Source organism: Siphateles boraxobius, unplaced genomic scaffold (genome assembly GCF_051911475.1).
Source record: "Siphateles boraxobius isolate OS27281-9 unplaced genomic scaffold, OSU_SipBor_1 29, whole genome shotgun sequence".
Classification (NCBI taxonomy): Eukaryota; Metazoa; Chordata; class Actinopteri; order Cypriniformes; family Leuciscidae; genus Siphateles; species Siphateles boraxobius.
The window spans coordinates 962501-988353 of NW_027508908.1; the positions used below are offsets into that span (position 1 = coordinate 962501).

The 25853-nt window shown below is 35.9% G+C and overlaps 3 protein-coding genes across 3 annotated transcripts in view; 2 read left to right on the forward strand and 1 right to left on the reverse strand.

The window, feature by feature from the left end:
* capn9 (calpain 9) overlaps positions 1–7 on the forward strand; it is a 20964-nt gene extending 20957 nt beyond the window's left edge. The window contains exon 20 of the mRNA XM_077245877.1: positions 1–7. This exon is cut by the window's left edge and continues 952 nt beyond it. The gene's annotated coding sequence lies outside the window, so the exon portion shown is untranslated.
* A 722-nt stretch (positions 8–729) lies between these two features.
* ltv1 (LTV1 ribosome biogenesis factor) lies at positions 730–14802 on the forward strand. The gene is made up of 11 exons (XM_077245893.1): positions 730–1067; positions 1445–1576; positions 1679–1873; positions 3014–3101; positions 3478–3604; positions 4280–4502; positions 5195–5322; positions 5395–5534; positions 8352–8404; positions 9118–9318; positions 14210–14802. Exons 1-11 carry the CDS (start codon positions 1065–1067, stop codon positions 14321–14323), a joined length of 1404 nt encoding a protein of 467 aa, XP_077102008.1. The 5' UTR covers positions 730–1064; the 3' UTR covers positions 14324–14802.
* ifngr1 (interferon gamma receptor 1) lies at positions 14506–24920 on the reverse strand. The gene is made up of 7 exons (XM_077245896.1): positions 24549–24920; positions 20777–20918; positions 20389–20561; positions 20147–20292; positions 19342–19504; positions 18489–18631; positions 14506–16162 (listed from the first exon to the last, which is right to left on the reverse strand). Exons 1-7 carry the CDS (start codon positions 24607–24609, stop codon positions 15863–15865), a joined length of 1128 nt encoding a protein of 375 aa, XP_077102011.1. The 5' UTR covers positions 24610–24920; the 3' UTR covers positions 14506–15862.
* Positions 24921–25853: the final 933 nt, after the last annotated feature.

The following is a 25853-nucleotide window of genomic DNA, read 5'->3' on the forward strand; positions in this document are numbered from 1 at the left end:
TGGGTTATATTTTGTTATAGTATTAGTTTTTTACTACCTTATGAAACTAAAAAGGATCTTTTACCCACATATGTAATATTTTGTCAACCACAGATGGTAAAAAATCAGCTGTCATTTCTTTATTCAAGCTATCTGAAATACTATTTAACCTATGTAGTTTTTCTTGAAAATTTCTCATTCAGGGTCATGATCATGCATCCAAATGTTCAATACGCCGATGTGAAATGTGCGCACATACATTTTTATTCGATTTTGATGTTCATGGATTAATTTGATCCATATAGCCAGTTATTCAAAAGCAACTTCACAGACACAAAATCACATTTCTTTGTTGTATGTCAGAGCTCTTCAAGTCTAGTCCTGAAATGCCCGTGTCAAAAAAGAAAGAAAGAGGGCATTACTTAAATTAAAAGGAATTTAAATATGAATTAATGCAAAAATGAATTAATGAAACTGTAATGTTTTATCTAAGAATACAAAAAAAAATAGGTTTGAAAATTTGAAAACTTCCATTTATGAATATAAAATCTACATAGGAATTTTTTATTTATTTATTATAAAGCAGGCATTTGGATTCGATTCATGAAATCCAAAAATAACAGCTTTGCGATAAGAAATTAAGACAAAATTAAGAATATTTGCAGAAGAAATAAGAAATAAAGAAATAAGAATGTTTGCACAGGGCAGCGCCATCATCACGTGACGTCACACATCTAGACTAAACCAAAAGAGAATCAAGGGTGTTTCTGGAACTACAATAGTTGCGTCTGTATTTCCTGTCATTTATCCGCTCGCTTCAGTATTTGATTACAATCCTTATACATAAAAATTAACCTTATATATGAATATTAACTTGTTCTTTAAGGCAAAATTATCGCATGGACTGTGCTGCTCCCCTTCACTTCGTCGAGATGGTCACGTCTCAGAAATGGCCGCTGTTGTCCATGTGTTTCGAGCTGACACAAGATTCGCTAAGATTTGATTTCACTTTGTTTACTTTTGATAACATTAATGCTATTAAGATCTTAAATACAAAGACCTAGATAATACATTAACTCGCAAGAATGGTGAGTAATGTTATTCTTATTCACATTTTTAGCTGTCATGCTAAGTGACTCCATGTGTACAAGTTACCTGCGAATCCCGTTTCACTGTTAATGTTAATTGTTTATAACGGTGTAATTTAAACCCCAAGTACAGTTACTATGCTCTAAAAAGACTTGTTAATAGGTTCAGGTTAGTTCTGATTACGAATCTTTTTGTGTTGCGTTAGCAAGCTCTGTTATCATAATAATAATGATTGTGTTTATTGTAAAACAGTTGGTCCAAACACCCTAAAGATTCACTAACATTCATCCTAAAGTAACTAAAATGATCCTGCAGTCACCGAATATGACAGATCTGTGTATTGGCTGTATTTGAGTTGTGATCTGTGTGTCTCCAGCCTCACAGAAAGAAGAAAGCCTTCATCAATAAGAAGAATGCTGTGTCCTTCCACCTGGTGCACAGAAGTCAGAAAGACCCGCTGGCAGCAGATGAGACGGCACCTCAACATGTCCTTCTGCCTACGGGCAAGGTAAAACAAACTGATCTGACTGATTTTGTGCTGTTAAGCAGTCACAACATCCATATATCGGCCTCTGGAGCGTGTCACTGAAGTCGCCGTGTGTTCCTGCAGGTGGAGGTAGAGAAGAGGAGGGAGGAACAGCGCAAGTTTGGAGTGTTTTTCGATGACGACTACAATTACCTGCAGCACCTGAGGGAGGCGCCCCAGCCCGTGGAGCTCGTCTCCACCCCTCGGGTCCACAGAGACGCTCGCCCGAAGTCTGCTGAGGATGAAGAGGACATGGAGGAAGAGGACGTCCACGTCCCTGTAAGCTCCTCCCTGCAGCTGCCAGATTTACATATCTGATCAAGTTCTGCCACTGATTATATCAACTTTAGAAAGTGTATGCACCTTTTGTGTTGACATATTTCCAGTGAAAACAGGAAATTGAAAAGATTTTATAAATGGGTTTACATCACGGATATGAATCAGGGTTCATTACTTGTTATTACTAGTCACAAGGAGGTGATATAAGGCCGTGTTTACTCCTGGTATTAAGATGCGTTTCGGTCGATCGGATCACAAGTGGACAACACTAAATACAGGTGTAAACGGGGTCTAAAGCGTTTCGAGCTCGTCCACTTTCAACCACTTCCAGAGGAAGTTGAAAACGCATTCGACCGGATTGCTTTCGTAGTGTAAACACTCATGTGATCGAATGTGTTCAAACAGCCACAAAAGACCGTCTTCTCTCCGTCTACTGATCTAATGCGTGAACATTATGGGAAGAGCTCTAGCCAGACGGGATTTAAACTTTGTCAGCTGGAGACTCAAGTTTGGTTTGAAGATGAAAAACATATCAAGCACAATGTTCTCTCATCATTCCTGATTTCTAACACACACTCACAGCATTCGTCTGATCTTGCGTCTGTCAGAGCAGAAACTAAAGCTGATGATCTCCGTGTGTTTCCGTCTCTCCGGTCGTGTTCTTATATAAATTGCGAGAGCTTATTTCATCCATTAGATCGAAAAATCTGAAAAAACATAAATTTCCCCTAGAAGAAATCAGGACAGAAGGGTTTGAAAGTGGACAAAAGAGACGGATTAAAACACGAGGAGTGAACGGGAATGAGTCTCCCTCGTCTACTTGTGATCCGATCGACCAAAACACATCTAAATACAAATACATCTAAATACAAAAATTTATACATGTACCCGTAGACTTTCATTCCTGTCAAATATTAAACATGGCGCTAACCCCTTGATTAGGGTCCATTTTCCTTGAAGAATAAGGTTTTAAATTTTAAATGTGGTCTTGAACTGTGCTAATTTTTACTGAAAGTATTTAGTAGTGTTTAACAACAAACAGTGTTGCGGTTCTGTTTTGTCTCTTTCAGATGATAAGCATCATTACGCTCGTGTGTTTCATGTCCCGCTCAAGTTTGTTGTTGATTTTATGTTGTGCAGGCAGTTTCCATCAACCTGCCCTCGTCTGTATTCGCATCAGAATTTGAAGAGGAAGTTGGTTTGTTAAACAAAGCAGCTCCTGTTTCAGGTGAGGCGGACGAAGATCAGTATCAGTCCTGCTCATGTGGCTGCAGAAAACACCTTTCATTTACTTTATTTAAAATCATACCTCAGTTAATTGATCAAAAGTGACAGTAAAGGCATTTATAATGTTACAAAGATTCTATTTCAAATAAATGCTGTACATCATAAAATCCTGAATAAATGTATCCCATTTTCCTTACAAATATGATGCAGCAATGTTTCTTGAGCATCAAATCATCATATTAGAATGATTTCTGAAGGATCATGTGACTACAAACTGTAGTTTTACTGTGATTATTTTTTGCAGCAGTGAATGTTGAGGAAACTGCCAAATCCAAATGGGACGATGCTAATCTGTAGTTTTGCATCTTGGAATACAGGGCCGCGGTTGGATATGGATCCTGACATTGTTGCTGCGCTGGATGAGGACTTTGATTTTGACGACCCCGAGAACATGCTGGAAGATGACTTCATCATCAAGGCCAATGACATCATGGGTGACACGCGGTAAAACTGACAAATGACAGAAAATGTGTAATGGGAAAATATGAGCCAGATCGTTGTTACCTAGACTGAATGTTAAATGTTAGTCACGCAAAAATAAAAATGTCATAATTTACTCACCCTCATGTCGTTCCAAACCCGTAAGACTTTCGTTCATCTTCAGAAAACAAATGAAGGTATTTTTGAGAGTTTTCTGTCCCTCCATTGACAGTCTACGCAACTACCACTTTAACGCTTCAGAAAGTTCATAAAGAGATCATAAAACTAATCCATATGAATTCAGCGGTTTAGTCCAAATTTTATGAAGAGACACGATCGCTTTATATGATGAACAGATTTATTTAGTCATTTAAATCTTTATGAACTTTCTGAAGCATTAAAGTGGTAGTTGTGTTGCTGTCAATGGAGGGACAGAAATCTCAGATTTAATCAAAAAGATCTTCATTTGTTTTCTGAAGATGAACAAAAGTCTTAGGGTTTGGAATGACATGAGGGTGAGTAAACGATGACCTGAATTTTCATTTTTAAGTGAACTAACCGTTCAAATGTTAAGTATGTTTGGATTTGTGCTGGTACTATGTAAATGAATTTGAGTCAGTCAATGAGTTGAACGCTTGAATCTGCATAACCACGCCTACATCAGATGGCATCACCAATTTCCTTTATTTTTGACCTCAGTGATGATAATAATGATGATGATGATGAGTGGGAGGACACGGATGAGGAAGATGATGATGAGGAAGATTACGGCTCGGCGGGTCTGTCGGATGAGGAAGGCGCCCGGAGAGAGTTCATGTTTGCCGACTGCGAGACGAAGAGTCGTTTTACAGAGTACTCGCTCACTTCCTCCGTCATGAGGAGGAACGATCAGCTCACGCTGCTGGACGACCGCTTTGAGAAGGTCAGTCAGAAGATCTTCCACACAGATAATGAGGAACATAAGGGCACATTCAGCGCATATACGTATGTCTGTCAATGTACTCATTACAACGCAGCAAAAAAATCAGCAACATTTTTCTTTGCTGGGTAGTTTTTAAAAAAAGTCACCAAACAATGTGATAGTATGGTTTTTCCTTTCTATTAAATATAGCAGTTTTTTTATCTCCTAGTTTGTATATTGCATTAAACCATGTAAAAATTGTACAAAGAAAAGAAAAAAGTTTGTTTGTGCTGAGCTTGATTACAATTCAAGTGAACACGTTACAAGCAAAAAAAAAATCTTTCTTTCTCATTTGTACAAGCAAAAACTGAAGGACTGAAACCATAAACCTGATTTATTAATGTAATAGTAATATCTGAAGGATCATGTGACACTGAAGACTGGAGTAATGATGCTGAAAATTCAGCTTTGATCACAGCAATAAATTACATTTGACAATATATTCACATAGAAAAGGTACTTGAAATTGCAATAATATTTCACAATTTACTGTATTTTTGATCAAATAAATGCAGCCTTGGTGAGCAGAAGAGACTATTTCAAAAACATGATACACAGATTGTACAAGAAATGACTAAAACCATAAACCTGATTTTATTATAAAGTATGATTGCGATGATCTAAAAACAGTGACTTGTTGTGTTGTTGAATAGTTCTTCGAGCAGTTTGATGATGACGAGATCGGACCGCTGGATAATGCGGAGCTGGAGGGCTTCATTGAACCGGACAGCAATCGACTGGAGGAGATCATTAAAGATTACTTCATACAGAAGGAGAAAGAGTGAGTGTGTGTGTGAGTGTGTGTGTGTGTATAAGAGATCACTCTCTCATCATTTAACGTTTGTGTGTGTAGATGTCAGAAACTAGATCAGCTGGGTCCTGCAGAGCTGGCCTCTGTGAGAGAGGAAGATGACGAAGACGATGAAGAGGCAGCGATTGATAAGATGGTCGTAGAGCCGTCTGCTGAGCGCTGGGACTGTGAGACCATCATCAGTGAGTCTGAGGCCATACGCTTTATCAGTGCACTGCACTTTCTGATGCCATGTGAATGGAGTATCAATTTAGAGGATTTAAATATATTCTTTTTAGAGGTGGGCATAGATTAATTTTTTTAATCTAGATTAATCTCACTGGAATCTTGGAATTAATCTAGATTAAAATGGCTCATTTGAATTCTGCCGAAGGCATTCAGAATATGTGTGCTACCCAAATAATGACTAAAAGTAAGTCTTTGAGAATAGTTCGCCTCGCGTAGGGATGTGGATTTCTGCCAAAAATGCCATTCGACAATAGAGGAGCAAAAGTCGAATATCGGTCAAAAAAAATAATAAAATAAAATAAATAAATAAAACGCACAATTACAATGACAGAAAGGGAGGCCAATTTCATCTTTAGCGATTTTTCATCAAACAAACTGTTTATTAATTGAACAAGTAACATGTTTTCGTCGTTTTTTTTTAAACATTGTAGGCTAATTGGAAGAAGAAAAAACAATAAGCACGACGTAGCTACAGTCCGTTTTTGCATCGCCAAACCAGATGCTCGTTAGATCAAAAAATAATGTCATATTTCATAATGATTTTATGTGAACCTGCCTTTACCGGCAATAGCCTCCTCCTTTTTAAACAAATTAGTTTCAATTAATGTAAACTATTCGTGTGACTATGCCCCTGCGCAATACACACACATTACCGCGGGATGGCGGGTGTTCATTTCATAAACTGTACACAATGGTAGCTTATTTATTTTGTAGCCTATAAATTAATGTATATGTCCAACGGATAATGTCATACTTTTTAGTAGTGCTATCGTGGCGTAGAATCTGTTTGGTTGTAAAACGTATTACCTGAATGAAATGAAATCGAATGTATCGTCCTGTGGTATCATTCATTCACAGACAGCTTACGAAGATGTTCAACTAATAAAGATCTTCATCGCTGGCAAAAATATGATGCATTTGCAGATTTGCTTTCACTAGACTAAACTGTAGCTCTTGGTGTTCTTAAATCTTCCTGTTACGACTCCGTGTCGAGTGTGATTGAACGCGCTTCAGAGTTCAGACGATTCAGTGCGTGAGGAACTGAACAGAACTGATTCGCGAACCGATTTAGACAGATCTGCCAACTTGTTTGATGAAGTCTTTGAACAGAATCGACCCAAAAGAGTGATTCATTTGTAAATTGAGCATCGCTCATGCCCATAATAAAGATACAGCGCGCTTTGAATAAACTCATTTAACAACATGTAAAGTAACGAGAGGAACGATCAACGTAACATGTAAAAGTATACACCATGTGTCCCTGACAGGAAAATACCCTGCTGCGTGATTTGCGCGAAAATATAACGATATTCGAAAAAGCTATTTTATGATCCCAACCCAACTTTGAGAATAGATTAACGCGAATTATTTTTTTTATCGCCCGATAAGAGTCTCACGTTAACGCAGCACGTTAACGCCGATAGGGGCCCACCACTAATTCTTATACATGTATTTAATGGCATAAATCAAATATTGTAATACAAATTCAACAGTTTCATTCAATCAAAAAATTTCGGGTCAGTAAGATTTAAAAAAAAAAAAAAAGGTTTTAAAAGAAGTCGCTTATGTTCACCAAGGCTGCATTTATTTGTAATATAATTGTGAAATATTATTATAATTTAAAATAACTCTTTTCTATGTGAATGTCATACTGTAATTTATTCCTGTGATCAAAGCTGAATTTTCATCATTGCATCATTACTCCAGTCTTCAGTGTCACATGATCCTTCAGAAATCATTATTATGATGATTTGATGCTCAAGAAACATTTCTGATTACCGGTATTATCAATTTTAAAAACAGTTGAGCTGCTTAAAGTCCCCCTGTAGTCAATAATTGTATCCCTTAAAACTCATCTTTGATCCTTGGAAAAAAATTCTCCATGCTGTAAAAGCTTCAAAGCTCGAATGTTACTCTACACTCTTGCCTCATTTAGTATACACAGTTCTATGAATATGCAAATGAGTCCCGCCTCCACTCACTCACACCGGCTCAGAGATGCACTCGTTGACGATCACACGTTGATCTGATTGGTTACAAGGTAGTTTGTGACATCAGAAACACCAGCGATTTCAAACCGAGTTTTTGAGACTGTCTTTGATTCACTGCAGTTTTAAGCAGAAAATACTCAGCAATGGTGTTGATTTATGAATTTACACATGAAGCAAATTAAAAACACAACTTAGACATATAAACAACATTAAAACCTTGATTTTCACCACAGGGGGATTTTAATATTTGTGCGATACAAACCGTGATACATTTTATTTTTCAAAGTTTATTTAATGAAAGTTCAAAAGAACAGTATTTATTTTAAATAGAATTATTTTGTAACATTATAAATGTCTTTACTGCCATTTTTGATCAATATAGGCCTGGTTTCACAGACAGGGTTTAGATTAAGCCAGGATTAGGCCTTAGTTCAATTAGGATATTTAAGTAGCTTTTATAAACGTGCCTTTGGAAAAAAACATTACTGATTTGCATCTTGAGACAAAACAATGACACTGATGTATTTTAAGATGCATCAATGCAAGTTTCAGTTAAAACAGCTCAAACATGTATTTTATTCTGGGACTTTATCCTTGTCTGTAAAACGGGGGGCTAATGTCACTTTATATTCATGATCATCCAATTCTGATTTTATTCATCTGCCATATCGTGTCCTCATAGTTCAGAGCCTGAGATATACCGAGAGATGCTGGAGTTTCAGGAGTTTGAATGAAGCTGTAAATCAGGTGGGATTGATCATGTTCATCTTTCTCTCTCAGGCACTTACTCCAACCTCTACAACCGGCCCAAACTCATCCAGGACCCTCCAAAGGTGAAGAAACCTGCCTCACGTGTATCAAGGATATTCCAGAAACTGTTATTTCATTGCACAGATAAAGAAGGCTAGGGTGAAATACACTGGAAATTCAATTTCCAATTCAAATCCACATACATTTTGCATGTGAACCAAATTGAAGATTTGGTTTGAGATACGCGTGTCGGATGTTTTCAACTACAGCACAGACACGGAAGCAAACATACTATATTTGTACTAATAAGATTGTGAAGTTGTGAATCATTTATTTGAAATGTAATTTGATCTTTTATTAACCATTACCCCGCCATATGAATTCATGTAGTTAATGGATTTTTAATGCATTCATTCATCAAGCTCATTCATAGTAAATGCGAATACTAATGCTATTATTATGGGTCACACGCAAACCTATGCTTTTTTCTCTCCCTTTACAATAGTTTGCATGCAATTTATCGTAACCAAAATACATTTCAGTGGTCATTAGGGCAAAAGATGTTTGTTCACAGGGTTACAAAAGGATTTATAGAGTTTTATAACGGATTAGCTGGTAAACACTGAAAGACACAATGCAAACAATAGACCAGTTCATGTCGCTTGCAATGCCAAGTTTATGGGTTTGATTCCTAGGGAATGCATGAACTGATACCATGTATTTTTTGAACGAAATGCATGTTGGTCTGGATAAAAGCATCTGCCAAATGCATTAATTGTTAATATGCGTGTTGCAGGCCAAGCTGATCCGAGTGTCTGATAAGACGGGGATCCCTCTGGACGTTCTGGCGAAACGAGGCCCGACGGCCAAACAGGTGGAGAGGATGGAGAGGATAAACGACACGGACCTTCCCAGAGCCTCAACGCAGCCCCGCTCGCGAGACGAGAGCATAGAGGAGAAGAGAGCCAGGAAACAGGCCATCAAGAGCGAGAGGAAGGTGTGTACGGCAGCGTCTCGTTTGTCGAATCTGAGGCGTCATTCTTTTAAAGTCCCCCTGGATTCAATTTTATCCCTTAAAACTCATCTTTGATCACCAAAATGAGATACTGAAACGTTTTTTTTCCTGTGAAAAAAGTCTTCGTGCCTTAAAATAGCTTGAATATAACTCTACACCCTTGCCTCATTTAATATACGTGGTTTCATGAATATGCAAATTAGTCCCGCCTCCACTCACTCACACCAGCTCATGAATTCACTCGACCAACTTACTGAGGTGAACGCTGCACAATTGTGTCGCTCTTTACAACGTCGGACACATAACAGTAATTGATATGATTAGCCTTTTGCTTGACTAAACAGCTAACGTGTTGCTAATGTTACACAAACCATGTTCCCGTTCACCATCTCAGTCTGCCTTCTAACAATCTTAGGAAACGCTTTCAACAACTCCAAAACGTCAGTTGAGAAAGGCATATAGATCATCATAATATCGTAATATATATCATACACCCACTGTATTGCTAAATCTACCTGATTTTTCAAATATTTCTTCATGCCTTAAAATAGCTTAAATGTGTCTCTACACACTTGCCTCATTAAGGCGAGACACTACAGGTGAATAGGGTAAAAATTTTAACGTACAGATATCACCATGAAACGTTACCAGTTGATTACTCACATGAATAGGAGAAAAAAAATGTATTGCAAGTTTTCTGTAATTTTATGTTTAAATATGCTAATCAGGCTATATCTAATTAAATATGCACTAATTTGCATATATTTTGAAGTGACGTTTTTTGAAGATGAAAAAAAACAAGGTTCAAAATTATTTGTGCATTTTTTTGATATATTCAATGAAAAGACATTTACAGAAGGGATTATGAATATCTCCTTTTGTTACCCTGTAAATTAGAAGATACTGCCAATAGCCTTAAAAAAATGATTTCCGCCCTATTTTTAGGCATAAAATGTAATATAAATCAGGCCAAGAATGATATATCAACAAAACCCTCTGAACAAACCTTCACAATATAGTTAGGAATAGGACTGTAAAGTTTGGTGTATGTAGGTGCTACAAAAGTGGAAAATCGTCACTAGGAGTGTAGGAAAAAACTAATTTTGAGAAAACGGCCTTTAAAGATTTTTATGGCAAAATTCCACTAATTTCTATTGAAAGCCATGAATTACATACAAAATATGCTTTAGGTCCATGTAAAATCAATGTATCACAGTGTTTAACATCCAAAACTCATCATTGCTTCATCCATCACTCATCATAACATCCAAAACAACACATCAACAGTCCATCACACATGTGAATATGAATCTGCTTGAGGGACTCACAACCACTTTAGGATCCCACAATTACAGATTTGTTTAGTATTATATAGTAATTATATTATACAAAAACTGAAATGTGTTGTGTAATATAATTGTTTTGTATAAATAGTGTGTAAAGTATTGTATATATGTGATGCATGTATATAATGTCAGAACGCGTCACGTGACGATTCTGAACAAATCACATTGTCAGAAATTGGCATCAGCCAATGAGATGCGCATTTCAAGTTAAATCCCCCGTTTTACTTTCACGATTGGTTGCTGATAAACAGGAAATGACCATATTTGGATCCGATAGCGTTGCAAAGGAGAGAGAGAGCTTTCTGACGGTGTCTGTGATGACAGGGTGCAGACAGCGATCGCGGAGCAGCGGGATGATTTAGAACGCCAACTTTTGTTGAATTTATGCGAAATCTACACACGCAAACAGACAAAGTGTAGTAAAATAAAGACCTAAATGTGTATTCTGGACTTTTTTTCAGCACAAGTCTGAAAGAAGACATGTTATTAAAGACAAATAGCCTGAAATCTCAAAATTGAGCAGTGGAAAAAAAAACGATGTTTTTGCCTGCCGTGTTTCGCCTTAATAATAATAATAATAATAATAATAATAATAATACATTTTATTTATATTGCGCTTTTCTTGTACCCAAAGCGCTACAAGTACAGTACAAAAGTAAATGCATTAAAAATTAAGATAAATTAACATACACCAATTAAGACACAAACACCTTCTTAAAAAAGATGGGTTTTTAACAGTTTCTTAAAACTCGTTAATGTTGTAGCATTCCTAATCGTTAAAGGAAGTGCATTCCACAACCTGGGGGCTGCCACAGAGAAAGCTCTTTCACCCATCGTTTTCAGTCTGCAAGAAGGCTGTTTCAGTAGAAAAGAGTGGGCGGAGCGCAAAGATCGAGAGGGCATATATGGCGTAATCAAATCACATATATATGATGGTGCAGTTCCATGTACAGCTTTATATGTTAAAATAAGAGTTTTAAAATCAATACGGGCATGTACCGGAAGCCAATGCAGGTTCCTAAGCACACCAGAGATATGCTGACGAAAAGGAGTATGTGTAAGAACACGTGCAGCTGAGTTCTGTATGTGTTGCAGTCGCTTAATGGACTTTGCAGGTAGGCCAAGATAAAGGGCATTACAATAATCAAGCCTAGAGGTCACAAGTGCATGGACAAGCCTCTCAGCATCAGGTAATGAAAGAAAAGGCCTGATCCTGGCAATATTCCTCAAATGGAAGAATGCAGATTTTGAAATGCTCTTGATATGTGCTTCAAGTGTTAAGTGAGAATCAAAAATTACACCAAGGTTGCGAACTTGAGGTAATGGAGACAGTACATTGTTTTCAATGTCTAAATTAAATGTTTTACCATTACAGGTAGCTGCAGGGGTACCAACTAAAAGAACCTCTGACTTAGTACCATTTAATTTAAGAAAATTGTGGTACATCCATAATTTAATTTCGTGCAGACAGTCAGAAAGCGTTGCTGATGTACCTGTGATATTAGTTTTTGTGCTAATATAAATCTGAGTATCATCAGCATAGAAGTGGAACCCCAAACCATGCTTTCTAATAATCTGCCCCAAAGGAAGCATGTAAATATTAAAAAGTATTGGGCCAAGGACAGACCCCTGAGGGACACCATGACATACCTGTCCAACGTTAGATTTATTATTTTCTAACGTGACGAACTGGGTACGATCAGTGAGGTAAGATTTAAACCACTCCAACACTGTACCGGAAATACCAAGCCAAGTCTCGAGTCTCTCAATCAATATAGAGTGACACAGCGTATCAAAAGCTGCACTCAAATCTAACAGCACCAAGATAGTAAGAGCACCAGAGTCAGCAGAGACGAGGAGATCATTCATAACTCGGACCAAGGCAGTCTCAGTACTATGTCCTGATCGAAAACCAGATTGAAAAGGTTCTAAAAGCTCATTCATGGACAAGTGAGAATGTAGTTGTGACATAACAACACGTTCCAAAACCTTCGCCAAAAAAGGAAGATTAGATATTGGCCTGTAATTAGACAGATCAGACACATCACACCCAGGTTTTTTAAGAACGGGTGTGATGGAAGCAACCTTAAGGGCTTGGGGAACAAGTCCAGAAGTAAGAGAAGCATTAACAATGTTCAAAATGAGAGGACTGATAGATGACAGACACTCCTTGAGAACATGAGTTGGAATAGGATCCAGAGTACAGGTAGAGGAACTCATCGTCATAATTAATTTGGAAATGTAATCAATGGTGACCGTTTGAAAACTAGAAAACCGGGTAAGTGGACAATTTACAGGCTGAATCTCAGGAGGTGCACACAAAGAGACAGAAGTAATAGACTGATAAATATTCTCAATTTTATCAGTAAAGAATATCAGAAAATTATTGCACTGCTGCACAGTGGAACAAATAAGTGTATTGGTAGGTTTAAGGAGTTTGTTGATTACTCTAAACATCTTGTTTGGTTTTGCAGTACCGTCATTAATGATTTGAGAGTAGTATTCAGTTCTTGCTATTTTGAGGGCATCGCTATACCGAACCAAATGCTCATCATACATAAGTTTATGAACAGTGAGCCCTGATTTTTTATATTGTCGTTCCAACTGCCTGTTCTTTGCTTTAAGAGCCCTGAGCTCAATAGTAAACCAGGGTGATGATTTTGAAAATGAAACCACACGTTCCTTCCTGGGGGCCAGCACATCCAGAATTGATGATAAAATTAAATTATAGTGATCAACAGTATTACCTGCAGGACTCTCATTGATCATACATGAAAACTGATTAAGATCAATAATTTTAAGATTTCTAAAACTAATAACCCTCTTTTGTAGTTTTTGAAGAGGAACAGATAAGTTAAAGCTCAAGAGCTTATGGTCACTGATACACAAATCTTTGCCTTCAAGCTGATTAATATCAGCACCAGCTGTACACACTAAATCAAGTGTATGACCTTTTCTATGAGTAGAAAAGTTTACATGTTGTATCAGGTTAAAACAATCCAGAATCTCCATCAAATTAGTGGCAATCTCCAATGCCTTAAGTATACGTGGTTCTTTGAATATGCAAATGAGCCCCGCCTCCACTCACTCACAGCAGATCAGAGATCCACTCGTTGACGATCACACGTTGATCTGATTGGTTACAAGGTAGTTTGTGACGTCAGAAACGCCAGCGATTTCAAACCGTGTTTTTGAGACTGTCTTTGGTTCACTGCAGATTTAAGAAGAAAATACTGGTGTTGACACATGATTTGTCTTGACCTTTTGACCTTTATTTTGTCAACCTTGATGAATCTGTTGCAGTTTATGTTGTATTTACCAGTGATTATCCACCTTGTGTTATCGCCTGTCAAACATTATTAGCCTGTTAAGGAGACTGGGATTTTTTCTCTCGTTTTACAATAAAACAGGTGGGAATAATCCGTCAGAACTACATTGAAGGAGGAAATGGGCTTGTGTTTAACCACTTAGCAGCATATATGGCTAAAAAGCACCACACATTCACAGTTTTTCCTTCATCGTTTCAGGAGAGGAGGACAGAGAAGAAGGCAAACAAACTGGCGTTCATGCAGGAGAAACAGATGCAGGAGAAACAGATGGTTAATTTAAGAGCAAACGTTCAGGGCATAAAGCTGTCGTAGGACGGCAGAGACCGTTCCGGACACCAGCAGAGACTATGGGACCTTACTGAAGACATGTCTGTCGCAGTACATGATAACAACATTTACCTTACCAGGACTTCCATGTTATTTTACTCATGCAGTGTATAAGCAGTTCTAAATGATGTTTATGAATAGTGTTGCCATGGATACATCACAATGAATGGAATGTATAGAACTGTTCTATTTATCAGGCTTGACTGTTTACAGGTAAATATGTATGTACAAAAATGTAATTAAACCTATTCATCACATTAAAAAAAAGTCCCAATCCCACTTTTAATTAAAACACTCAATTGCATTTTCACCAGTGGCACAATATTGAACGCAATGCAAACTATCAGCTGCCTGTAAGCTGGGCAGGATGGCTTTCTAAATTCATTATAACAAAAAAATCTCATGGTATGTGCATAAATATCATTCACAACATTGAACAATAAACAACTTTAACCTGAAATAAACGTTCCTGTTTTCATCTGGATGTGCGCTTGAAGATCTGCTACATGACGGTCTGCTCTAAAGTTCCCATCATGTCGGAATTACAGCAATTATGAGTTTCTGAGTTGTGTGTTCACATTTTAGTTGGCAATTGTAATTTATTTGGTCAAAAATACAGTAACATTATTACAATTTAAAATAACTATATACAAAATAAAAATAAACTGTAAAAATATACTTTGTTAACATGTAATTTATTCCTGTGATCAAAAAATAGCTGCATTTTCAGCATCATTACTCCAGTCTTCAGTGTCACATGGTCCTTCAGAAATCACTATAATATGATGATTTGATGCTCGAGAAACGTTATCAATGATGAAAACAGTTGTGCTGCTTCATATTTGCGTGGAAAATATGATGCATTAATTTTATTCAGGATTCAATGTGTCCTTGCTGAATAAAAACATACTGACCACAAACATTTGAACACGGTATGTGTACATTTGATGTGCCATTTTATAACAGCTCATGATATCTGGTGTATTTAATATATTTTCAAAAAGAATAAATGACGAGGTGAATTAATGTATTATTTTGCTGTAAGTCTCAACAGAACTGGTGAATGAATGATCCGTTTTGTGTTGCGAGTGAGTGTTGCCATAGCAACACACAAAAACAACAGTTATCCTGCCATGGCGGTTGTTCTGACGAGACGTGTGAGAATGACAAGAGTCACGTGACCTGAGCAGCACTTTGTAAATCACTGTTCAGAGGAAATGATTCTGGCAGACCTGAAGATAAAATCACCACATGTAGCAACAAATGCCTAAGGAGTTTCGATTCATATAAAAGGAGTGCCGTTGTAATGAAGACAAAAGCCAAACACGTTTTTCCATTCTGCCAGGAAAACCTGAAAAACTCTGGGATATTCCATTTCGTGATGTCATGCGAGGGCTTGTATTTGTATGAACAGTCATAACCTGTATCAAGTTCCCAGAACGTCCCGGAGACAGGTGCTTTTACTGTCTGTATGGGACTTTCCTTCACTTCAATACGCAATCCAAAGAGTGCCTTAGGGAATGTCTAGTGTCCATAACCTTTCACTATATCTCCAGGACTCATCTCCAGTCTGAGTGCGTGTGGACAGTCGTAGCCAATCGTAGAGTCGCCCGGATCGGCTTCATCAAGGTCATTATCCCCGTACGGACTCACATTGTCCAGGTCACAGCTTCCCACATCCTTGTCACCGGAGGACGACGACTCATCGCTGGACATCTCTATTAACGTGGTTTGCTCTTTAGGTTCGATGCGCAGATCACTGGCCACAGCCTCTGGGTAAAGTTTCAGCGGTTCGCACAGATGTGTTTGTTTTGGCTTGAAAACCTACCAAACCAGAAGGAGAGAAGTTACAGTCACTGTGCAGCACTGAGTGGGAATGCTGTAGGGCAGGGGTAGGCAAGTTCGGACCTAGAGAGCCGCTGTCCTGCAGAGTTTAGTTCCAACCCTAATCAAACACATCTGAACAAGCTAATCAATGTCTTCAGGATTACTAAGGCAATTCATACTTTGCAGTCACGTGACTACCATGGATACCTGGCGGGCAACAAACGCTGAGAAAATGGCCAATACTACAGTCAATTATAGTGAGGCTATTTTGTTTCCATAGCACATTAACAAAACGTTTAATGACACTAATAACACTAAAAACAATACAATTACTAAATATGAATAATATCACTAAAATGGTATAGGCCTAAAAACAGTCTTTAGTTCACGAACAGCACAACTCTGCCATCTGTGAAAATCAAAAGCAGCTTCAAAAACTTGTTTAAAAAGAAACATTCTTCTAATTTTTTACTGTCATTAATGTAGGTCCACAAGAGAAATATTAAGCCAGTAAATTAAGATAGTCGTCGCTATACCGTTATATCCATCGTCGTCTCTGACTCTGAGAACCCGATTATGCTGAATAATAGTGCATCCAATCGCACAACTATCTGGCATGTCGTTACATCTCAAAACACCAACTTTTGTATATTAAAACTGGCGACGTCCTGGCAAGATGCTTGATTAGTTTACTGGGTTTCCTTGCTAGAGAACGACGTTCTTGCCCGCCAGCCAGTACTTGTGACGTCACGTGCAAAGTATGAATAGGAAGGTGAGTTTTTTTTCAGTGTTGGAGCCAAACTCTGCAGGACAGCGGCTCTCTAGGACCGAACTTGCCTACCCCTGCTGTAGGGTAACAAATTCACACCAAAGACATAAGGACTAATTAAAGGGATAGTTCATCTAAAAAAGATGTTTGGGAGAACATTAGGAAGCAAACAACTCTGGACCCCATTGAGTTTTGTCGTAAGGACATAAAAACACTGAGACGTCTGATGTTTTGATGACAGAAAGTCATTGGTTTGGAACCACGTGAGGTCGAGTAAATGATGACAAAAATGTCATTTTTTGGGTGAACCGTCCCTTTAAATAAGAGATGCGTGTGGTTTAATTAGCCCACATTTGAATGGTGATTAATGTGTTTTATTTTATTTAACATGATTTATATACTATACTAGTATTTAGTACTTTTTTTTAAAATAGCTTTTATTTTCAGTTTTTATTTGAATTTTAGTATTTTTGCTATAGTTTCACAAACAGGTTAGCATAATCTGCTATATTTAATTTTATTTTTAGTTATTTTAGAACTATAACTTATTTTATTATTTTATACTTATTTTATTACTTATGTCTAGTTTTTTTAAGTTTTCTTCTAATATTTTATTATATACTATTTTGAAATAGTGTTTATTTTTATATTTTCCGTTTTCAAGTAATTTGAGTAATTTTGTTATGCCCTTTTTATATTTTATTAGCTTTCTTGTATTTCTATTTAGTTTTAATTTATTTTTTATTTTAGTTTTAGCGCTTTAGTACTTCAGCTTATTTTATTTCAGTTAGTTGCCAAGGCAACATGTCTAGTTTGCTTAAGTTTTTTTAAGTTACATATTTTGTAAAATATTTATATTTTACCTAAACTTTATTTAAATTACCAATTTTTAGTATTTTTTTGTCATTTGTATCTTTTTGTATTTCTATTTAGCTTTAATTTATTTTCATTTCACTTTTAGTCGTTTTAGTACCTCAACTTAAAACTTTATTTCAGTTTCAACATTTCTCAATTAAGTTTAAGTTATTCATCTAACATTTATACTGTATTTGATTTCAGCTTTTTTAAATTACCCCCCAAAAAAAAATTAAATAGTTTTAGTTTTAGTTAATAGCAATGCTGATGTTGATCGGTTGGTTGTTTATAGTCATCTGGAATATTACACCGATATTAGTCAACTTTATATCCCTTTCTATATCAATTTTACACCAAATGTACAAACTGTAGTCAACATTCAGAACTACAACTTTATTTTGACCGCTTCACCATCACTTTACTGTGCTGTAATACTTCTGCCTCGATTGAGTTGACTGAATTGTGACACTGTAGTGCTGTTCAATTCGTGTATATATATATATATATATATATATATATATATATATATGTGTGTGTGTGTTTTTTAATGTGTTGCATAAACTGGATTGTGCACCAGTGACGTAAATACACAGATGAAGGATAATTATCAATATATATATAAATCTATCAATATATATATATGTATTATAATGAACAATTTACACATAAATATTGAGAACAGGTCAAACATCAACTTACCAAAAAATCTGGAAACGCAGCCCTAGATTTCTTCTTAATTTCCGAGTAACATTTCTTCACTAGCAGCATAATGATGCCGGTTATGATAAGCAACGTAAAGACGACCGCCAGCACTGGATACAGGTACACGGTGAATGATGGATCTGTGTGGAAGAACGAAAAACATCATCCTCAGCTGTGCATCGATTTTTTGTTGGGTTTGTTTGTCTTTTAATATCTTTAAATATTGCTGGGTTTCGGTTTCATGCCTGGTACCCGTGAGCTTGTAAGGTGTCTGTTTTGTCTCATGTGTGAAACATTAAAAATTGTTGTAAATTGTTGGAAGTCAAAAAATTAGGATTGCAAAATTAGCTATATAGACCAAAATCACTTTTTGCACTAGGCTGTTTTTGTAAAGTTTTACATTTAAAAAAAAGCATTTTAACATGGGGGTCAATGGGATTGACTCTATTTCGGAGCCTGTCTCTAGTGGCCAGTCGATGAATTACAGTTTAAGTCACTTCTGTGTTAGATTCCAGAGAGCGAAAGGAAGGTTTCCGCTTTGTTTTGAACTCCCAAAACAAACTCCAAGTGAACTTTGTTTAGGCATGATTTTGTTTGAAATAACGTCACATCAGTTCATTCTTCCAATTTCGCTTGAAGTATTATCAGGGCCTTAAAAATAAATTCGTGGGATTTAAGAATCGAAATTGGTTCGATTGATAATGGATTCAAATCGAGAAAACAATATTTTTGAATACTTTGAAATAATAGTAAAGTCATTATAGATATTTACTAATAAAATTTGTATTTGTCTATATTTGAAGCACTGTTTACATGGATGCTACGTTTTCTTGGTTAAATTTGCACTTACAGTTTCTTATGTCTCCTTTGAAACAGCTCCTTCTTCTAGGATTAAGTCGTCTATCTCCGATTTGTCCAGAGAGATTGATGCAGTAAACTTCTCTGAGCTCAGAAAACCCAATGGACGCCTCGCATGTTTTAGTCTCCATTTCACAGGTTGAATCTGTCTGATCCTGTGGGAAAAAAACACTGAGACTCATAGAGGATTTGCAGCAGACGTGTTTCTGGGCTCCCCGAAAAGTTTAAAATTAGAGTAATCAACAGTTTAAATATTCTGTCATTATTTTTATGCACTGTATTTTACTTCAGATATAGACTACCATAGCAGCACAACTGTTTTCAACATTGATAATCAGAAATGTTTTATCATATTACGATGGTTTCTGAAGGATCATGTGACACTGAAGACTGGAGTAATGATGCTGAAAATTCAGCTTTTGATCACAGGAATCAATTACATTTGAACATATTCTTTAAATTGTAATAATATTTCAGAATATTACTGTTTTTACTGGTATTTTTATCAAATAAATGCAACAAACTTTAAAAAACATACCGACCCCAAACATTTAAACGGAAGAGCACGTGAATATTTTCATGAAAGATTTCATCTTAGAATAAACAATTTCTTAATTTTCCGCACAAAAGTCTATCATATGACTTCAGAAGACTTGAAATATAGCGTCATAAGTCACATGGGCTATACTTTTTAAGGTGCTTTTTTGAGCTATAAATGATCATACTAGAAACAAGCTTGCAAACAAGTAGTTTGAGTGTGAACTATTCCTGTAAGTGGACAGGAGAGTGAATGTTACCTCTTCGGTTTCAACAGTGTATTTCAGATTATCAGTGAGGTTCCTCAGAGCCGGCGTGTTTCTGTACAGATGCAGAGGGTTGATGAACTGGACGTGAAGTTTGCCGTCTTTGGGAGAAAGTTCAACCTCGGGAAAATCCAAATAACCTGAAGGCACAATAGAAGTGTTAGATCATACTGCATGCGTTTGCTCTATAATAGATGATATTTCAGAGTTCAACCGATAATACAGGCTCAACATACACTTTTTATCGCCGGGTGCAAGTTCACTGAAGCTGAAAATAACTGATTTGCGCGGATCTGAATGGTTTCCTCCCCGCACGGCCGTCACAGTGACAAAGTAGTAATTGTATGCTGAATTAAACAGCATACTGGATATGTTTAAACTTAGATTCCTTGTGGTATCAATATATTTCCTGGAACACAGATACAATAATTACAGTAAGCTCATGATGGCAGACAAAACACTTTCAAACTACAAATGAAAAGACTTTTGGTTTGACTAATACTTAGAAAGGATTCAGCAGACATTTTATCGAGATAGAAATGAACATTTAAAGACTATAAAAGGCTGTGAAAGATTGAAGCTGTTGTTGTCTGCTGGGTTTTTTACCCCCCCCAGAACATTTACCTTTCATTGTGATTGACTGACATTCCCACCTCCACCAAGAAGTGTACGTCCTGACTGAGATCCGGATATTCCCAATGTACTTCAACTCCATAGTTGTCACACTGTATGGACACGTTGACAGGAGGAGACGGCCGACTCACGGCTAAAAGAGAGTTAATCATATTAGAGTCTGATCAGCTGATTTTCATGCATGTTACTGTTACATTTCTTATTATGCTAAATGATAAAATGTGCAGAATTCCTGTTCAGAGCACTTTAAAAAGAGAATACATATGGGTAACACTTCACAATTTCAAAAATTATTTCTATGCTGTATAGAGAAAATTAAGCCTGTTTTTAGGACCATTCTTTCGTTCTTTTTTGCGTTGTAACATTATTCTTAAGACAACTGTAAAGTAATACAATTCTCAGTTGCATTACTATAATGCATACAAGTTATATATTTAAATATTCAATTATTTTTGTAAAGTATTATTTAGTAAATTGTTTATGAAGTATAAATAATGGTAGTATTTTTGTTTTACTGATTATATATATATATATACTACCGTTCAAAAGTTTGGGGTTGGTAGAGTAAAAAAAATAAAAAAGTAAAAATAGTAATATTATGAAACCATTCTAATATGATGATTTGCTGCTCAAGAAACATTTATTATTAATTATTAACATTATTATTAATGATAAAAACAGTGTTAAATTTTTTTCCGAATGATTCTTTGATGAATAGAAAGTTCAAAAGAATGTGAAAATTAATTTATGTGAAATAAAAAACGCTACAATTGTAACATTACAAATGTATTTACTGTCACTTCTAATCAATTTAATGCATCCTTGCTGAATAAAACTGTTATAATTAGTTGTATTTTATTTAACTTGACCCCTAAAGTTTTGCATGGTAGTGGTTTCATTACTAAGACTGATTTTTGAAAGAAAAAAAAAGAAGAAAAAAAATGAATTGATGGAAAATGTACTCAATTTTCATAAAGTAAAGCTGAAATAACAAAAAAACACAATAGTCTTAAAACAGGCTTAATTTGCTTCATGTACACAAACTAATTTTTCTTTTTTTACGTAAACAGCCACAGTTTCAGCAATTTCTGTTGTATTTTTTCAGACTAAGCTGACACACCAACAAACAATGACTTGTTGGGATAGTTTGAACAAGTCTTTACAGGCTCCACGTCCCCGTTTGACCTTTCCCAGCGTTCGCTCTCTTCAGGGTCTCATGATATACCGGCATACCTCTTCCCGCTGGCTCTACTAACTAAAGACCCACTCACACACATGCTCACACTTGCTGTATGCGATTAGATGACACTTAACCTGTCATCACTATTATTCCAGTCGATCAGCCCAGTTTCTGTCTGCTGAAATTGTATCTTTAAACTTTGCACAGCAAATGCCTTCAGGTGTGTTGGTTTTAAAAGCCAATAAAGTCATTTGATTGTTGTAATAATGTGACATTTGTATGAGTATTTAGCATTGTTTTATTCTCCTGAGTTGGTTTGCCCTCATATTTTTTCTCCTCACTCTTGATTTGTCTTTTATGTCAGATACAAGTTTTGCAATGAGAACAAAGAAAAATGAAACGGAGTAATGATGGTGAAAACTTACATAAATAAATGACATTTTACAATATATTCACATAGAAAACAGCTCTTTTAAAATGCAATAATATTTCACATTTTTACAGTATTTTTGAAAGCAGAAGCGAGCAGAAGAGATCATTTCAAAAACATCTTAACGACCCAAACTCGATAGTGCATATAGATAAAACCGAGTTTTCTTTTCAAAACACTCTCCATCCACATTAGCGTTTTCAAGCTTTTCCAAAAGTTCTCATCAACACTGAAACGTCAGAAAACGCAAAATATCTCCTCATTCACTGAAGCGTCCAGGTCTCGCTCACCATTATATGTTTGGTCTAAAACGCGACTACTCTCATGTTTTATGCCTACCGCAGGACAGCAAATGCGAGTGAATTTTCTTTGCAGGACTGTGATATGAAGAGTTTGCAAAGCCATTTATTTTAGCAACTGTGTGAAAGTGAAAAGCACATAAGAGGCACAATACCAATATCAACATTGGGTTAAATATGCGTCACATATGACTACTGAAAACGGAGGTATTTAAAAACGACGACATAAGTTTAGTCAAGTGACGGATTAATGTAGACGTAGCCTGAGTCTTTAGACAAAGACTTTATCAGCCTCATCAGTCAGTCAGTTATCACATGTGCTATTTTTGTGGTGCTTTTCTTTGTGTGTAATGACGCTCTCAAACCCGTTTTCCCAGTTCTGACTGTCTCGACCTATAACATGCCGTTCCATCCCTGAGAAGACAATGTGACGAGAACACACACAAACACACAGCCGCCCACTTCTCTCATCGCTGAAATTATTTTCTGAGGAATCACAGAATAGAACAAGATCCCTGTGTCAATCAGTCTTAATGCTTTTTTTTTTTCAAAGAAAGACTTCAACTTCCTTACTGCCAGAACTTCTGAGAAGCTCCCACCCAAAACATCTCACATAACAACATTACAAAAAAATGTGTTTTACTTCCGGGACCAATGATCTTTTTATTATTATTTAGAAAATGTTTTTAATGGAGTTGAAATTGAGTTATGACTGTAATCAGATCTATTTGTCACAATCATTTATTCAATGTGAATGGAGGCATTTTACACCTGTGCCATTTATCACATCTGCAACTTCTGATCAGATTAATTTATTGAGTCTAATCAGATTTATTTGCAAGTAAGCTGTTATATGCTTGAACTTTGACCTGTTTTATGGATTTAGTTAATGTGGAGTACAGTATGTGTGTCATCACTGCACTTCTGGCCAGATGTCTCGTTTTTAACCATGCATTACAGGAATTTGTGAAATGTTAAAATGTTAATGACAGGACTGACAGTAAAGAGAGAAAGGTTTGAGATTAATCTCAAGTGTGAGTTCAATAAAAAAAAAATAGCACCCGTCTCAGCCCTTTGGACCGAATAAAACCATGCTCTTATACTTATCATGTTAAACAACACTGTAAAAACGTCTCAAAGAGCAAAGACCTTTAGAAAATATGATAAGATTAAATATGGGTTTTTCCAATGAATGATTCATATTCAATCCTGAATTTGTGCATGATGCCATTTAAAGGTAACTGGAAGAAAACATATAATGTCAGTGTAAAAGATTATATGATCAATAAGTTATATGTTTTTATATCGTTTTAACTCATCAAAATAAGTTAAGCAATTTTCCACTTTTTTTTAAGTTATACAAGATTTAACTAATTTTTTAAGTCAGTTAATGCAGCTTAAGTTGAAATGACTAAAACATCCAAGTTGATTATACTTAAAGTTAAAGGCAGCCACTTTTTAGAATATGTTTGAATATACATTATACATTTGAAATTCACTTTTATCCAAAGCAACTTACACTGCATTACCATAAATGTTCATCAGTTCTTGCATCGTCAACCCATTAACCTTTGAACTAATCTAAAATAAAATAAAAATGTCTAACAACATAAATGTATAATTAAAAATATTTAGTGACACTGAATGGGTATATTTAATATTTAATTTTTTACAATATTTAATGACACGATCACGAATAATAACATTAACAATACATATTTTACGGATAAATATTTTAAAAAGCAAATAATGAACGTATTCAGTATTTATTATTAAAATGTAATAAATAATAACACTTCAAGCTACATAATGATATTATATGAATACGATACAAATAAAATAAAATCATCTTACCCTCTGAGGTGGATTTCTGGATTAATATCAAGATGACACTGATATAGATCAGTATCCGCATTATTGCCAGCGAGTTTTAATCCGGTATTCACATATTATATCTTCGAGTAAAAAACAAAAGAAGTTAATACTGTCGAAAGTATTGCTCTTCAAGTGTAGTAAACCGCATTTTCGGTCAAATCTGAATAATTTCAGAGCGACATTAGACAGTGACAAAGCGCGTGCGGTTGCAACATAACGTCGTTTTCTCTTCAGGGAAATGACGTGTGTGTGTGTGTGTGTGTGTGTTGCGCTCACTCCCTCAGGCACGACAAAGGTGTTTTTACGTATCTACAGGTAACACACTTACTCATTCCAGGGAGCGTGTCACTTGTTAAGGCTTGACTCAAACTCAACTGAATTCATTAGATTCATGAATGAGAATAATTTCGACAGAATAGAGCGGGTTCGTTCATTTACGCGCGTTTAATTTTAAAAGCGGAAGATTTTACCTTTCATCTTGTGTGGGATCGGATTTCATCTCTCGGTTTAAATGAGATGGTGCCCTCTAATGTTATACGACTACATTACATTAGGTTACATGTTAGACACACAGTCACTGTCAGATTATTCTACTTCACTGATATATAGTGCCTGTTCTCTGGGAGTGAGAAAGTTTATTTACTTGGATGCGTGTGTTATTGGTTTCTCAATTAATATGCTGTTGTGCCAAAATTTGAAAACCTAAGTCACCATAAAAACAAGAAGGACAATTTTTGTTTTTATGGAAGATTGCCGTAATTATGATAAGGCTTTATACGTGATTATTTTTTTAAATTCATGTTCCCTTGTAATCTTTGATCAAAGACATCTCTTCTCTGATGACCTGACCTGTCACTCACATGAGATCGACCAATAGCAAACCAGCAACCATCCAATCATCCAATCAATTCCGCATGGACAAAATCAAGTCCCGCCCTACATTTGTTCTTGCTGGAGAAGCAGTTTCTTTCTTTCTTTCTTATTTAATAAATGCTTTATTTAGTAACAAATAACACAAAAATTAAATACAAAATAACAAGAAAAACAGCAAGAAAATCTGTAAAATTATCATAAAATATAAATAATAATAATACAAAATAAATAAATAAATAAACGAAATGAACAACAAAATAACACAAAAATGAAGAACTATATATAGGGGTATTGAAATCAAATCTAATCCATATCTCTAATTACACAATAAACACAAAGATCCTTAAAAAAGGATGAAATTTCAAGGCTTTAGTTACAATAATCTATAGTCTTTTTTGCCTTGGTGTTCCT